The sequence below is a fragment of the Pipistrellus kuhlii genome, unplaced genomic scaffold (genome assembly GCF_014108245.1).
Source record: "Pipistrellus kuhlii isolate mPipKuh1 unplaced genomic scaffold, mPipKuh1.p scaffold_m20_p_3, whole genome shotgun sequence".
NCBI lineage: Eukaryota > Metazoa > Chordata > Mammalia > Chiroptera > Vespertilionidae > Pipistrellus > Pipistrellus kuhlii.
In genome coordinates, this window is record NW_023425529.1 from 8,012,074 (window position 1) to 8,025,510 (window position 13,437).

The 13,437-nt window shown below is 44.0% G+C and overlaps 1 protein-coding gene across 3 annotated transcripts in view; it reads left to right on the forward strand.

Annotated features, from left to right (window-relative positions):
- The first annotated feature begins 443 nt into the window (after window positions 1-443).
- The window catches only part of ALDH1L2 (aldehyde dehydrogenase 1 family member L2), a 47,509-nt gene continuing 34,515 nt past the window's right edge, over window positions 444-13,437 (forward strand). For 2 of the 3 annotated variants that reach the window (XM_036458535.2, XM_036458536.2), the window contains exons 1-4: window positions 444-622; window positions 7,683-7,827; window positions 9,453-9,687; window positions 12,066-12,231. In XM_036458535.2, coding sequence (XP_036314428.1) covers window positions 575-622; window positions 7,683-7,827; window positions 9,453-9,687; window positions 12,066-12,231 — 594 coding nt within the window. In that variant the 5' untranslated portion in view covers window positions 444-574. The remainder of the gene's footprint in view (window positions 623-7,682; window positions 7,828-9,452; window positions 9,688-12,065; window positions 12,232-13,437) is intronic. The other variant, XM_036458534.2, reaches the window with a different exon arrangement.

The window sequence follows — 13,437 nt, forward strand, 5'->3', positions numbered from 1 at the left end:
ATCTACCTACCTACCTTTTAACTGACAATCATCTATTGGAGACTAGCTCTGTGCCAGGTCTTTAGCCATGCACTTTATACACAGACTTTAATTAAATTTTCCTATTCGACTGTGAGATAGGTATCAGGATCCTTACATAGCAAAGGTGCTCCCATGCCTTCAATTCCGTAACCCGATGCACACTGGCATGCCTGTTGCCTCCTCAGGCTTGTGTATGGATGTGACTTGGGAGTGCCCCATTGAACATGGAGCTGGATCCCTGTATACCTCAGAGGGTCTGAGTTCATTGGTAGAGGGCTTCACAGCCAGTGAGTACCTGGAACACCACTGAACCGAGCTAGCGGCCAGCGCAGGCCCCGCCCACTCTCACGGGATTGGCCACCGAGCCCTGCCAGCTGGAGGGGGCGGGGCTGTGGCAGCTGGGAGGGCGGGGCCGGAGCCGGGGCGGTCCAGGGGCTTAACCTTGCCAACCAGCAGCCAGCGCTGCCGCCGGGGGCTTAGAAGCTGCAGGCCGCGCCCGCTGAGCCACCCGCCCGCCTCCCGCGGAGCCGCCCTGCCAGCGCCAGGGACCAGAATGCTGCGGCGGGGCAGCCAGGCGCTCCGGCGCTTCTCCACCGGCCGGGTGAGTCCCGCCCGGGCCAGCCCCCCTGCTCCCACTCCGGACTGGTCGCCAGACTCCGGGCTGGCGCGCCGGGCGGCGGGGCTGGGGGTGGGCAGCGATGTTTCGATAACTAGAAGCCAAGATCATGTGTTTTTTTTTTAACTGGGAGAATACAGAAGAGAGTGGGAGGTGGGAGGAAGGAAGGGTCCCCCATATGGGGCTTGGCAAGCATGCCATTGTCTTCTATGAAGAAGGGCTTTGGAACTTCTAAGGTCTGGCTGGGATTGACGGCTGGGAACAGTTACTTGGCAAGGGGCAGAGTCTGGGGCTTCCTTTCTTTTAACCCCTTTCAATCACGAGGTCCCTGGTAAGGAACTGGACGGAGACCATCTGCGGGAGGAGAGCACTGTCAGGTCAGCCAGGTCCTCCCCCGGCGGCCTGGGAGGCGTGAGAGCTGCCAATGGGCTCGCAGGGCCCATTCAGAGAGTGGCACTCGCTGCTCGTGGCACTCACTGCTGATGGCTGCCAGCTCTGCATTCCCCAGCTGCAAGATTTCTAGGATTACTAAGCGCTGCAGAAGCAGCCACCCTGGGACACTCGTACGTTGTAGCAAGAAGCAAGCGCTGGCCCAGCCTTGGGCCTTGGAATTGCATCAGCACCTCCAGAAATGGAAGCAGAGCTGACACGTTGCATGGGGCACTCACTGCCTTCAGCCCTTTTTTTTTTTTTTTTTTTTTTTGAGGGGGGGTGGGGGGAAGCGGGAGTTCCAGAGAGATGCCACCTTGTATCTAAGTAGACTACAAGCTGTTTAGAGAAGAGAGGAGGGAAAAAACCATCCATCCCACTTACAGTATCTCTTATTAGGAAGGGCGTGTTCGCTGTGTTTACAAGAATTTGCTTTCGATTCATCTCCTTTGCCAAAGCCATAATTGCGTGTGTGCAGATTCAAATGGAAACAGTTGGGAGCTGGGGGGACGACTCCAGTAGCACCAAGAACTGATCCAAAGTGGCTCAAGTGGAAAAGCGTTTTCCTCCAGGCAACACCAAATAATGAGCATTCGCTCTACCCCAGGCAGGCAGCTCTAGTTACTTTTGGAAACATTCATCTTTTTAAAAATACAGAAAGAGAATGTGCTCTGACAGAGCTTTTGCTTGTTCTCTACAGCAGGGCACTGGATTCATCCTTAACTTTCTCTGGCCACGTGGCACATGGGGGATCCAGGTTGGATGTTAAGAGAGCAAGGGCCCTGTGCCACCAGCCGGTTTTATTGGCCTCCTCTGTCAACACCTTTCATTGAATTATATTTTTTGGAGAGCAAAAAAAAAAAAAAAAAAGCCTTGAAGAACGAAAATATTATTACAATAACTAGTGGCCTGGTGCACGAAATTTGTGTGTGGGGTGGGGGTCCCTCAGCCCAACCTGCACCTGCACCCTCTCCAATCTGGAACCCTTTAAGTGCAGGCGTCCTCAAACTTTTTAAAGTGGGGGCCAGATCACGGTCCCTCAGAGAGCTGGAGGGCCGGACTATATGAACTACTAATTCCTACTGTAACACCTCGGCTGCGCTCACTGCCCAAAAAACCTGGCGGGCCGGATCAGACTCCTCTGCGGGCTGCATGTGGCCCTCGGGCCATAGTTTGAAGACCCCTGCAAGGGATAATCGGCAGTTGGACATCCCTCTCACAATCCAGAACTGCTGGCTCCTAACCCCTCGCCTTCCTGCCTGATTGCCCCTAAACTGCTTCTGCCTGCAAGCCTGTTTGCCCCTAATTGCTCCCCTACTGGCTTGATTGCCTCTAACCACCTCTCCCTTGGCCCTGCATCTGGAACCCAGGATTTCCTCCTCCAGCCGACCACAGGCATCCAGCATCTGGGCTTCCCATCCTCTGGTCAGCCAAAGGTGCCCAGGCAGGCTGCAGCCTCAGGGGATAGTGGGCAGGTGCGGGGTGAACGGCTTCTCCATCTCCTAGGCCACAGCCAGCTGCAGGTGCTGATGCCTGGGGCTGTGGGGTGGGCGGCTTCTCCGTCTTCCCTGGGATGCAGTGTAGGCGATTCTCTGGCTGGCTGCGGCCTGGGATCATGGGGCAGGCAACTTCTTCATCTCTCAGGCTGCAGTCAGCCTCAGGTGCTGGGGCCCAGTTTCTCCAACTCCCACAGGCCCAGAGTGGCTGGGGGGGGGGAGGGGGGAGGGATGCCGCCATCTTTTCAGGGTAATTTGCATACTCACTCTAATTGGCTGTTGGGTGTAGTGGAGTGATGGTAATTTGCATGTTTCTCTTTTATTAGTGTAGATAGGGTTTTCATAAGATTTGACTAGTAAAATCTGAACATCCCAGGTGGCAAATAAAAACAAAATCATGTGTGTGGGGAAGCACCAGGCTCGGTGAGGGGTCAGGGGCCTGAGTCTGACTCTACCCAGGAATACACATGGTAGAACAGTGACATGTGGCTGGGGAGAAGGCAGTTTTGTGGAGGGTTTTTTGTTTTGTTTTTTTATTGATTTTTTTATAGAGAGGAAGGGAGAGGGATAGACAGTTAGAAACACCAATGAGAGAGAAACATTTATCAGCTGCCTCCTGCACACCCACAACCAAGGCACTTGCCCTTGACTGGAATTGAACCTGGGACCCTTGAGTCCACAGGCTCTATCCACTGAGCCAAATTAGTTAGGGCGAGAAGGCAGTTTCTTCAATGGGCCAAAAGGAAGACATGGGATAAGTGAAGAATTCAGTGTTTCTTGCTCCATAGAAAGTGAGAATTGTTCAGAATCAAGGGCAGGTGGTGGGAGTGTAAAATGGTACAGCCATTTTTGGAAAACTGGCAGTTTTTTAATCAAGTTAGACATTTTTATGGCTCAGCAATTGCACTCCTTGGTATTTACCCATGAAAACTTTTATAAACACTAATGACTTTATGAATGGTTATAGAGTCCTTGTTTGTAGTCACTAAAAATGGGAAATAACTTAAATGTCCTTCAGTTGGTGACAGATAAACAAACTGTGATATATTCATCCAAACAATGGAATCCTACCCAGAAAAAAAAGGTGAAAGGGGAATGGACTACTGATACATACAACATGGATGAAACTCAAATATGTATGCTCAGTGTAAGAAGGCAGACCCTATGGGCTTCCTATTATATAATTCCATTTAGTTAACATTTGAAATGAGTAACACTTAGTGATAGGCAAAAGGTCAATGATTGTTGGGGGCTGGAGATGGGGGAAGGATTGACTACAAAGGGACATAAAGGACTCTTGATTGTGGTTACATGGCCGTATGTTTGTCTAAACCAACAGAACTACTAGTATATGCTCAAAATGGCATATTCTGTATGTAAATTACACTATCATTTAGAAAAAAAGAAGAAAAAACACAACTTTTTAAAGCAAAATGGAGGAGAGAATCTTTCAGATGTGGCAAAATCCAAGGGGAAAATTACTTTATAACATTTCCTGTTGGAATACTTTTCCATTCTTTGTGGTTTTTTTTTAAATTAATTTTTAAACTATATTTTATTGATTTTTTTACAGAGAGGAAAAGAGAGGGATAGAGAGAAACATCGATGAGAGAGAAACATCGATCAGCTGCCTCCTGCACACCCCCTCCTGGGGATGTGCATGCAACCAAGGTACATGCCCTTGACTGGAATCAAACCCGGGACCTTTCAGTCTGCAGGCCGATGCTCTATCCACTGAGCCAAACCATCCTCGGTGCATTCTCTGTTTTAAAGAAATGAATTTAGAGCCCTAGCCAGTTTTGCTCAGTAGATAGAGCATCAGCCTATGGACCAAAGGGTCTCAGGTTTGACTCCGGTCAAGTGCATGTACCTTGGTTGCAGGTTCCTTCCCTGCTCGGGCCCTGGTCTGGGCTCATGCAGGAGGCAAACAAGCAATGTGTTTCTCTCACATCAGTATTTCTCTCTGTCTTGCCCTCTCTCTCCCACTCTCCCTAAAAAATCAATGGAAAAATATCTTCAGGTGAGGATTAAGAAGAAGAAAAAAGAGAGAGAAAGAAAGAAAGAAATGGACTTAGACATATTTATTGATTTCAGTTTAGTGAAATGACTGGATCTTTTTTAACTAGTGCAACTACCTATATATATAGAAGCCTAAGCAACTGTTCCAACCGAATGGCCAGAATCACCTGAATGACTAGTCAACCAGTTGCTATGATGCACACTGACCACCAGGGGGCAGGTGCTTAATCCAGGAGCTTAAGTCAGTGCACTCCTGCAGCTCCTTGTGCCCCCCTCTCCCCGGCCAGCCGGCCTTCCCTATTGGCCCTGATTGAGGGGGGTAGGGGAGAAGGCAGGGGCAGCCAACCAACCTCCTGCAGTCCCTCCTAACTTCCCTTCCCACCAGCCAATCTCCCATACCCCACACCCTCCCTGTTGGCAGCAGCCCCTTCCCCCCAGCCAGCTGGCCAACCTTCCTGGGTCCTCCCCCACTCTTCCAACCCAACCAACCAACCTCCCACAGCCCCTCCCCCTGGCCAACTAGCTCCCCCAATAGGCTTCTATCACTGGCCAGGCTGAGGGACTCCACCTGTGCACAAATTCATGCACCAGGCTCCTATCATAGTAATAAAACCCTTTGTCAGTTACTATTGTCCACTCTGCTACCTGGCTCACTGCTCCTTAATTTCTCCTCATGGTAGGGATTAGTTGTTAGCCCTCATATTTATTTTACTTCCTCTGCCAGTGTCTGGAACAAGTTTGGCTGGTGGCTGTGGGTTCATGGCCTGATTCCAGGACCTGAGGTGATCTTATGAATCAGTGAGAGGTTGGACCCTTCTCCGCCTCCTGGAACCAAGTACTGGTTTTATACTCTTAGTTCTAGTAACCACGTCCTTAACTTATTTCCTTATTTCCTGACCCCCGCTTTGGTGTCCAGTTCGTTTTTAGAACCTCCACATCCAACCTCAAACCCTGTTAGATGATGTATTATATCCTGAGCACTAAATGCCGAGGAAATTATAATGACAATGTTGATATAGCACTTCGTATGCTATTTGACTCTGAACTGCATCTTAACTTCTCTGCTTTCATTTCTTTATCTTGTAAAAATAGCTTAGTAATGCTTATCTCCAAGAATCACTGGGCAATCAAAAGGAAGTGATATATATGAAACACCTGGCATATCTTAGGAGCCTGTCAAACTGTTGGTGAATATTTACACCCCTTTTTTTGGATCCAAATGCCCCAGGGCGAAATCTTTTTTCTAGCTGGCAGACACACACCCTCCATAAATCAGAGATCCTCGGACACTGTGTGCCTGTGAGTCACTGGAGAGCTTGTTAAAATGCAGCTTCCGCCGAGACCGGTTTGGCTCAATGGATAGAGCTTCGGCTTGGGGACTGAAGGGTCCCGGGTTGGCCCTCCATTCTGGGCATCAGCATTCTGTTTCAAGCCACAGCATTCATTATAGGGTTTGATTCCGGTCAAGGGCATGTACCTTGGTTGCGGGCATACCCCCAGTAGGGGGTGTACAAGAGGCAGCTGATCGATGACTCTCTCTCATTGATGTTTCTAGCTCTCTAGCTCTATCCCTTCTTCTCTGTTCAAAATCAATAAAAATATATATTTTTTAAAATGCAGCTTCCAGGGCCTGAAATCTCAGTACATCTGGGGTGGGGTCTCAGAATCCACATTTTTAACATACTCGCCCAGCTGGTTCTGCCTACACTGTCCGTCAGTCTTCAGATTATACTTGGAGAAATAAGAGTAAGGTAAAATATCCTAGTCCGGTTTTCTTTGGAATTATGCTAACTCATTATAAACACATTTAAAATATGAACCATTTCTCAGTGTTGGAAACTCACCTTTGTAACTTCAGCTTTAGCACTGAGCTCAGACAGTGATTTGGTGAATGCAGTCTTTCCAAAGAAACTGGCATGGTTTCCTTAAACACTGTCTCTCTGGAGGCGTGTTGAATCTGAATCTGAACTCCAAATAGTGGATGACAGCTGACATTTGAGTCAGCTCAGGTTCTTGGCTCCTTTGCTTTAAGAGTAGTATTTGAGATGCTTCAAAATATCTGGCATTGGTATAGCCACCTTTTGTAAGATAGCCAAATGTAAGTTCTGTTTCAAGCCACAGCATTCATTATAGGATTTAAAGACACAACGTTTACAGAACATTCAGATTTTTTGATGTGAGAAAATGAAATAGTCACACGGGTTCCGTAGCAGAGCTAATGTTTGTTTGTGAATATCTGTTAGATGTTGAAGCTCTAGGCTTTTTGGGGATAGAAACTTCCGCTGGCCCTGGAAGAGGATTTTTAAAACCTCAATTGCTTAATTATCAGCTCAATTACAGGGAAGGTGTGAGCTTGTACACTGTTAAGTTCATGCCTAAAAAGGCGACCTATGAACCAGGAGGTCACTGTTGGATTCCAGTCAGGGCACATGCCTGGGTTACGGGCTCAATCCCCAGTGTGGGGCATGCAGGAAGCAGCAATCAATGATTCTCTCTCTTCATTGATGTTTCTCTCTCTCTCCCTCTCCTTTCCTCTCTAAAATCTATCTATCTATCTATATTATTGTTGTTATTATTATTATTATTATTATTATTAAAGAATGTTCCATTAGATCAATCCAGGTTTTAAGCACAAATGAATTGGATCCACTTACCAAGGATTTTGGAATTCTGGGCTTATGAAAAAACAAACATACACATAAAACAGTTTCAAAAGCACATAAGTAGTAAAAGCTTTAAAACATTATTAAAGCTTTTACTTAAAAGCACTTGGTGTCAGACACTGCCCTGAGCCTACTGCATATTAAAGTCGATGTACCTCAAAATGGTATGATGTTGGTGACATTATTATTCTCATTTTACAGATGAGGAAAAAGAAGCAAACAGAAGTTAGTTACTTGCGTAAGGCCACACAACTAGTTAGGGGTGGGTAACACTAGGTTTGGATCTCAGGTAGTCTAGGTTCAGTGCATGTCAGTAAAAAATGTATTTAGTAGATTGTTGAGCCTTTTGCTGTCCTCAAGTCATCTTAAATGATTAAAAAAATTACCCACATGTCTTCCGTCCATGCTCACATCTGTCATCACTGAATTATTTCACAGGTTTATTTCAAAAACCAGCTGAAATTGGCCCTTATAGGTCAGAGCCTCTTTGGACAAGAAGTCTACAGCCACCTCTGCAAAGAGGGCCACCGGGTGGTGGGCGTGTTCACAGTTCCAGACAAGGATGGAAAGGCTGACCCACTGGGTGAGTGTATCTTGGAACAGCTGGATCAAGGACTCTGAACTAGACTTTCAACTGTTCAGCCTGGGACCCACTCAGAGCCATCATCTCTCATTAGCATTTTTTTTATTATTGATTAAGGTATCACATAATTGTCCTCATTCCCCCATTCCCATTCCAAACCCCTCCCCACATATGCCCCCACCCCCCTGTTGTCCATGACCACTGGTTAGGCTCATATGCATGCACAAAAGTCCTTTGGTTGATCTCTCTCCCTTACCCCCACCTTCCCTTACCTTCCCTCTGAGGTTTGAGAGTCTGATCGCTGCTTCTCTTTCTCTGGGTCTGTTTTTGTTCATCAGTTTATGTTGTTCATTATTTCCTCTAGATGTGTGAGATCATGTGATTCAAGAAATACCTTGTAAGAACCGAAACTGAGACAAGCCATAATGGTTATGCTGAGAGGCAAATGAATCAGTCTGTAGTGAGTTCCTTTCTGGGCCAACAGTTCTTTTGAGTCCCAATCTCAATGTCAAACACTTCCTTATGTGTACATGTCAGCCATGATAGTTCAGATCTGGTTGGTGGACAAATGGTGGTGATGCAGGTCCGACCGTCTCTGGTTTGGTCCTGGGCATCCTTCAGCGACACGCAGCTGTTTTTCTATACTTCACTTACTTGTCACAGGCCCGGAAGACCCAGATTGCATGCCTACCTTCAATAGGCTTCCACAGGACCTATTGAAAGCCTTGACTGGCCAAGTCTATTGACATGGTGGACATAGAGTCAAAAATTCTCCCTGCTCTGTGGGTCCCAATACAAAGAAATTCTGTTGTACTGAATTTCTCCACGTATCTCCATAGTAATCATCAGAGGAATTTCCAGGCCTATATTTTTTCTGAGTTTACACTTGTGACTTTTCAAAGAATAATACTTGATGCAGAGATGCCAAAAGGAATACAAGGAAGACCACACCCAATCATAGATACTATTGTGGGATCATAAAAAGGCATTTATTTACCTCAGAACAAATTATGGCTAGGGCTGCTGCTTGGTGATTAAGGTGGATAAAGAAGTTAGCCATCCTCAGAACAAACCTGCAGTGTGTTTCTTTGTTGTTGTTGTTGTTGTTGTTGTTGTTAATCTTCACCCAAGGATTTTCCATTGATATATATTTTAGAGAGAGTGGAAGAGAAAGGGAAGCATCGAAGTGAGAGAAACACAGATTGGTTGCTTCATGCAGCACCCCAGGCCCTTGACTGGGTGCTGATGTATTGGCACCTGGCTTCAAATATTTAAAAAGAACAAGCAAGTGTTCCTTAAATGGCAGGATCAGTAAGGGAAGTACAAATTTTGAACCATAAAAAAAAAAAGGCCTCAGTTAAAATCTCAAAATGTTATCTAGCCACAAACATTTGAGTTTACACATTTGCGTTAACTATATAGATAAAAATCACATTAGAAAAATGAATGGTTCATAGTAAAATTGTAGCAGGTCAAATCCTGGCCAGAATCTAAGTTGTTCTTCCGCCATGTTTTATTTGTACATGTTTCACAAAGCTATAAAATTACAATGTGTAACTCTACAGCAGTATGAGATTACAACTACAATTATTTTTAGTGAAGACAATCTTCTCTTTCATGCTCAGCTATGGCTGCAGAGAAAGATGGGACCCCAGTGTTCAAGTTCCCTAGATGGAGAGTCAAGGGCAAGACCATAAAGGAGGTGGCCGAGGCCTACAGATCCGTGGGTGCCGAGCTAAATGTGCTTCCGTTCTGCACCCAGTTCATCCCCATGGATGTCATCGACAGCCCAAAGCACGGCTCCATCATTTACCACCCGTCCATCCTTCCCAGGCACAGAGGAGCCTCTGCTATCAACTGGTGAGATGTTTTATTTTACTTGTATTCTTTTTATTTTTAATTGATTTCAGAGAAGAAGGGACAGGGAGAGAGAGAGAAACGGAAACATCAATGATGAGAGAATCATTGACCAGCTGCCTCCTGCACGCCCCACAATGGGGATCAAGCCCACAACCCAGGCATGTGCTCTGACGGGGAATTGAACCATGACCTCCTGATTTATGGGTTGCGTGCTCAACCACTGAGCCATACCAGCCAGGATGGGGAGATGTTTTTGATAACAGAGAAGATGGGCCTATTCCTATTGCACACAATCTTTCTGTTTTTTACCTAAGTGTCCCTTCTTGCCCAGGTGATCAAGGAAGTAGGTATGCTTAAACAATTGTGAGGTCCTGTGTGATTGCTACTGTTGCATGAACGCCCCTGAGAGTTAGAGGTACTGCATAAGACAAAACAGCATTTCCCAAGAGTGGTCTGTAACCAGGTTACAAGAATGGGCTTCAACTAGGTTTAAACAAAGGTGCTAAGATCAGACAAGCTTGGTTATGCTGGATTTCCTTATAGCAGGACTTGTTAGAGCTTGTAATGTTGGCATCATAATCTCCCGGAGGGAATCTGAGTACACAGTGTTCCCAAACTTATTTGATCATAGAGCTTTTTTTATTTTGCATTGACATCTCAAGTACATCTCAGGAAATGCTGAGTTTCCTGAAATTATCTTTATTGCCTGTCTTCCCCCACTCAACTTTAAGCTTCTTGAGGGAGAGACTATGGTCTGACTGTTTTATTGCTGTACTTCCCAGAATCAAGAACAAAGCCTGGTACACTGAAGGTACCCAATACCATGGGTACATCATGTTGTGGGCCTTGCCCACTTTCTCTGCCTTCTTTCCTTTACCTGCACATCTCCCAGATATCTCTCAGTTTGATGTTATTGAATAGACAGAAAATCTATACTTAGTATAAGTGTGATGAACATTTCATTGTATTTAAAGTCTAATTACATACATTGATTTCTTTTTGCTCTTTAAATAGTACTGTAATGCATATCTGTGTATTTAAACTTGTTTTTTTTTTTTAAAAAAAAAACTTATTTTATTGATTTTTTACAGAAAGGAAGGGAGAGACATAGAAAGCAGAAACATCGATGAAAGAGAAACATCAATCAGCTGCCTCCTGCACACCCCCAACTGGGGATGTGCCCGCAACCAAGGTACATGCCCTTGACTGGAATTGAATATGGTACCTTTCAGTCCACAGGCTGACGCTTTATCCACTGAGCAAAACCAGTTTCGGCCTTAAACTTGTTTTTTGTGTTTTGTTTTGTTTTTTTCATTTTACATTGCTTCTACACAGAGAATCATGGGGTCAAAATATATGAATATTTTCAAGGATCTTGGTAACATAAAGCCAATTCCACAACATTTCTGAAAAAAGTGATTGATTGGTTGATTTATTTAGGTCTGGCTTGATTAATTGCTCAGAGAAGTAAAAATTATTTTGATCATGGACATGGCTGATCTACCACTTCATGCTCAGTCTATATTAGCCTGCTCTCTGATATGATTCTATTTGTCCACAAGCCCAGTTCATATGTATTATGAACTCCCATAGGGATGGCATTTTCTCTTAAGCTAGGCTTTATAGAGCCCAAAATACAAATCCTAGTTGAATTAATCAACCATCTTTTACTAGAATTTATGCAGACTTCTAGCTTATTCCTGTGTTGCACAACTTAAATTAACAATCAGTTCTCCTCTTCACACTGCACTAAGCATCCTTAGTTTTATCTTCCATTATTTTATTCTGCCTAATAAAGGGTCAAGTACAATGTAAGAATTGAACCCCAGTGGGTAAAATTACTTGATGCTGCTGTAGAAAGCCGACACCAGGTAGTCAGTGAGTGGTAGTAATGATGGTCTCTAATACCTTTTTTAGTAGACTGTAAGTCATTAGTATGTGTTAACAAGACTAGAGATGTATGGATGTATAAAATAGCAGTGCCATTAAATATTGCTTTTTATAAATAAATAAAAATTGTTAATATCTTACAGCCCAGTGGTGTGGCTTAGTGGTTGAGCATTGACCTAGGAACCAGGAGGTCATGGTTCAATTCCTGATCAGGGCACATGCCCGGGTTTCGGGCTTGATCATCCGCAAAGTGAGGTGTACAGGAGGCAGCTGATCAATGAATTATCTCTCATCGTTGATGTTTCTTTCTCTCTCTCCTTCTCCCTTCCTCTCTGAAATCAATAAAAAAAATTTTTTTTTTAAATCTCACAGTAGCTTCATTCACCATCAACTCTCCATTGTAACTACCTTGTGCTTTACTATCACTAATTCAACATTTTATGATACAATTGACCAAACTTTTCATTTGAGACTCTTTATTTTCACAGGACTCTAATTATGGGAGATAAGAAGGCTGGATTTTCTGTATTCTGGGCTGATGATGGTTTAGACACAGGACCCATCCTTCTTCAGAGGTCATGTGATGTTGAACCCAATGATACAGTGGATGCAATATATAATAGATTTCTTTTTCCTGAAGGAATCAAAGCCATGGTCAGTACGTTTACGCCATCAAGAAGAATTTAGTAAACCTTTAAATTTTGAAGTATTTTTCTTTTTAGGAATTTTTACTAAAAATGCAAATCCAAGTATAATTAAATTTTATATTTACCAGTAGGATAGTGTATTTAGAGTGGATATCTGAACTTTAAAATTTCTAGTCAATGAAGCGGATTTGCTTTTCTGAATGCAATGATCAAATGGATGAACTAGCAATCAAACTGTCTCAATTATTTTGCCAAATACTTGAATCTCCAACTCTGTTTATAACACTAATTGTAAAGAAGTACAAAGAATCTTAAGAAATTTTGCTAAGTAATTTGAACTTCCTGTAAAAGTATCTGAAATCACTCTACATAATGAGGTGAAATTTGGTGTTGCTCTATTGTTCAGATGTGGTCAGAACAGGTACCTCACAAAGAAAAACTATGTTAGCCTGTAAAAGTATTGAACGATAATTTTACTGTTATTTAATGTTTTCCAGAGTTTGATATGGTAGAAGTAGCAACACAGAGGTGGACAGTAAGATGATGTAAAGCATCAGCCCTTGATTTCAGAGGGAGGAGAGCAGTATTCTGTTTGTATCATTTAATGATTTATTGATACCAAAGTTCTCATTCTATCACTTATTTATTGTGTGACAATGGGCAGGTCACTTGGCTTCCTTATCTATAAAATCTAGATAATACTACCTGATGGATAGTTGTTGTGAAAATTAAATGGCATTTGTGTAAAGAACCTGGCATATGATAGGTGCTCAAAGATAATAATTACATAATACAATCAAAATAGTGTTGTATGTGTTCAGTTGCATTTTTTCAAATCTGGCTCCTGTACCCAAGCCCAGGTGATATTACAGCCTGAAGTGGGCAGAATGAGTGAGCTGTAAACTTGTCCTTATTCCCAGGTGGTTTGCTCCATGTGCTCTTGGGGAGGTTGGTCAGCAGCTCTGAGTGGTTAGAGTGAAATCTGAGAACGTGAGCTCACATAGGCCTCCCAGTGAAAGAGCGAGGCTCTCCACTCAAGACAAACATAAATGTAAATATAACGTGGAAGAGCATGTAGGACACATCCCAAATGCAATCAAACGCATGGGTAGATGTTAACTTTTTAAACTTCCAGGTGTCCTAAACTAGAAAACGAGTTGAATTACTTACATATAGCAGTGTATCGCTGTCTGGAATCACCAAGAAGAGAAGA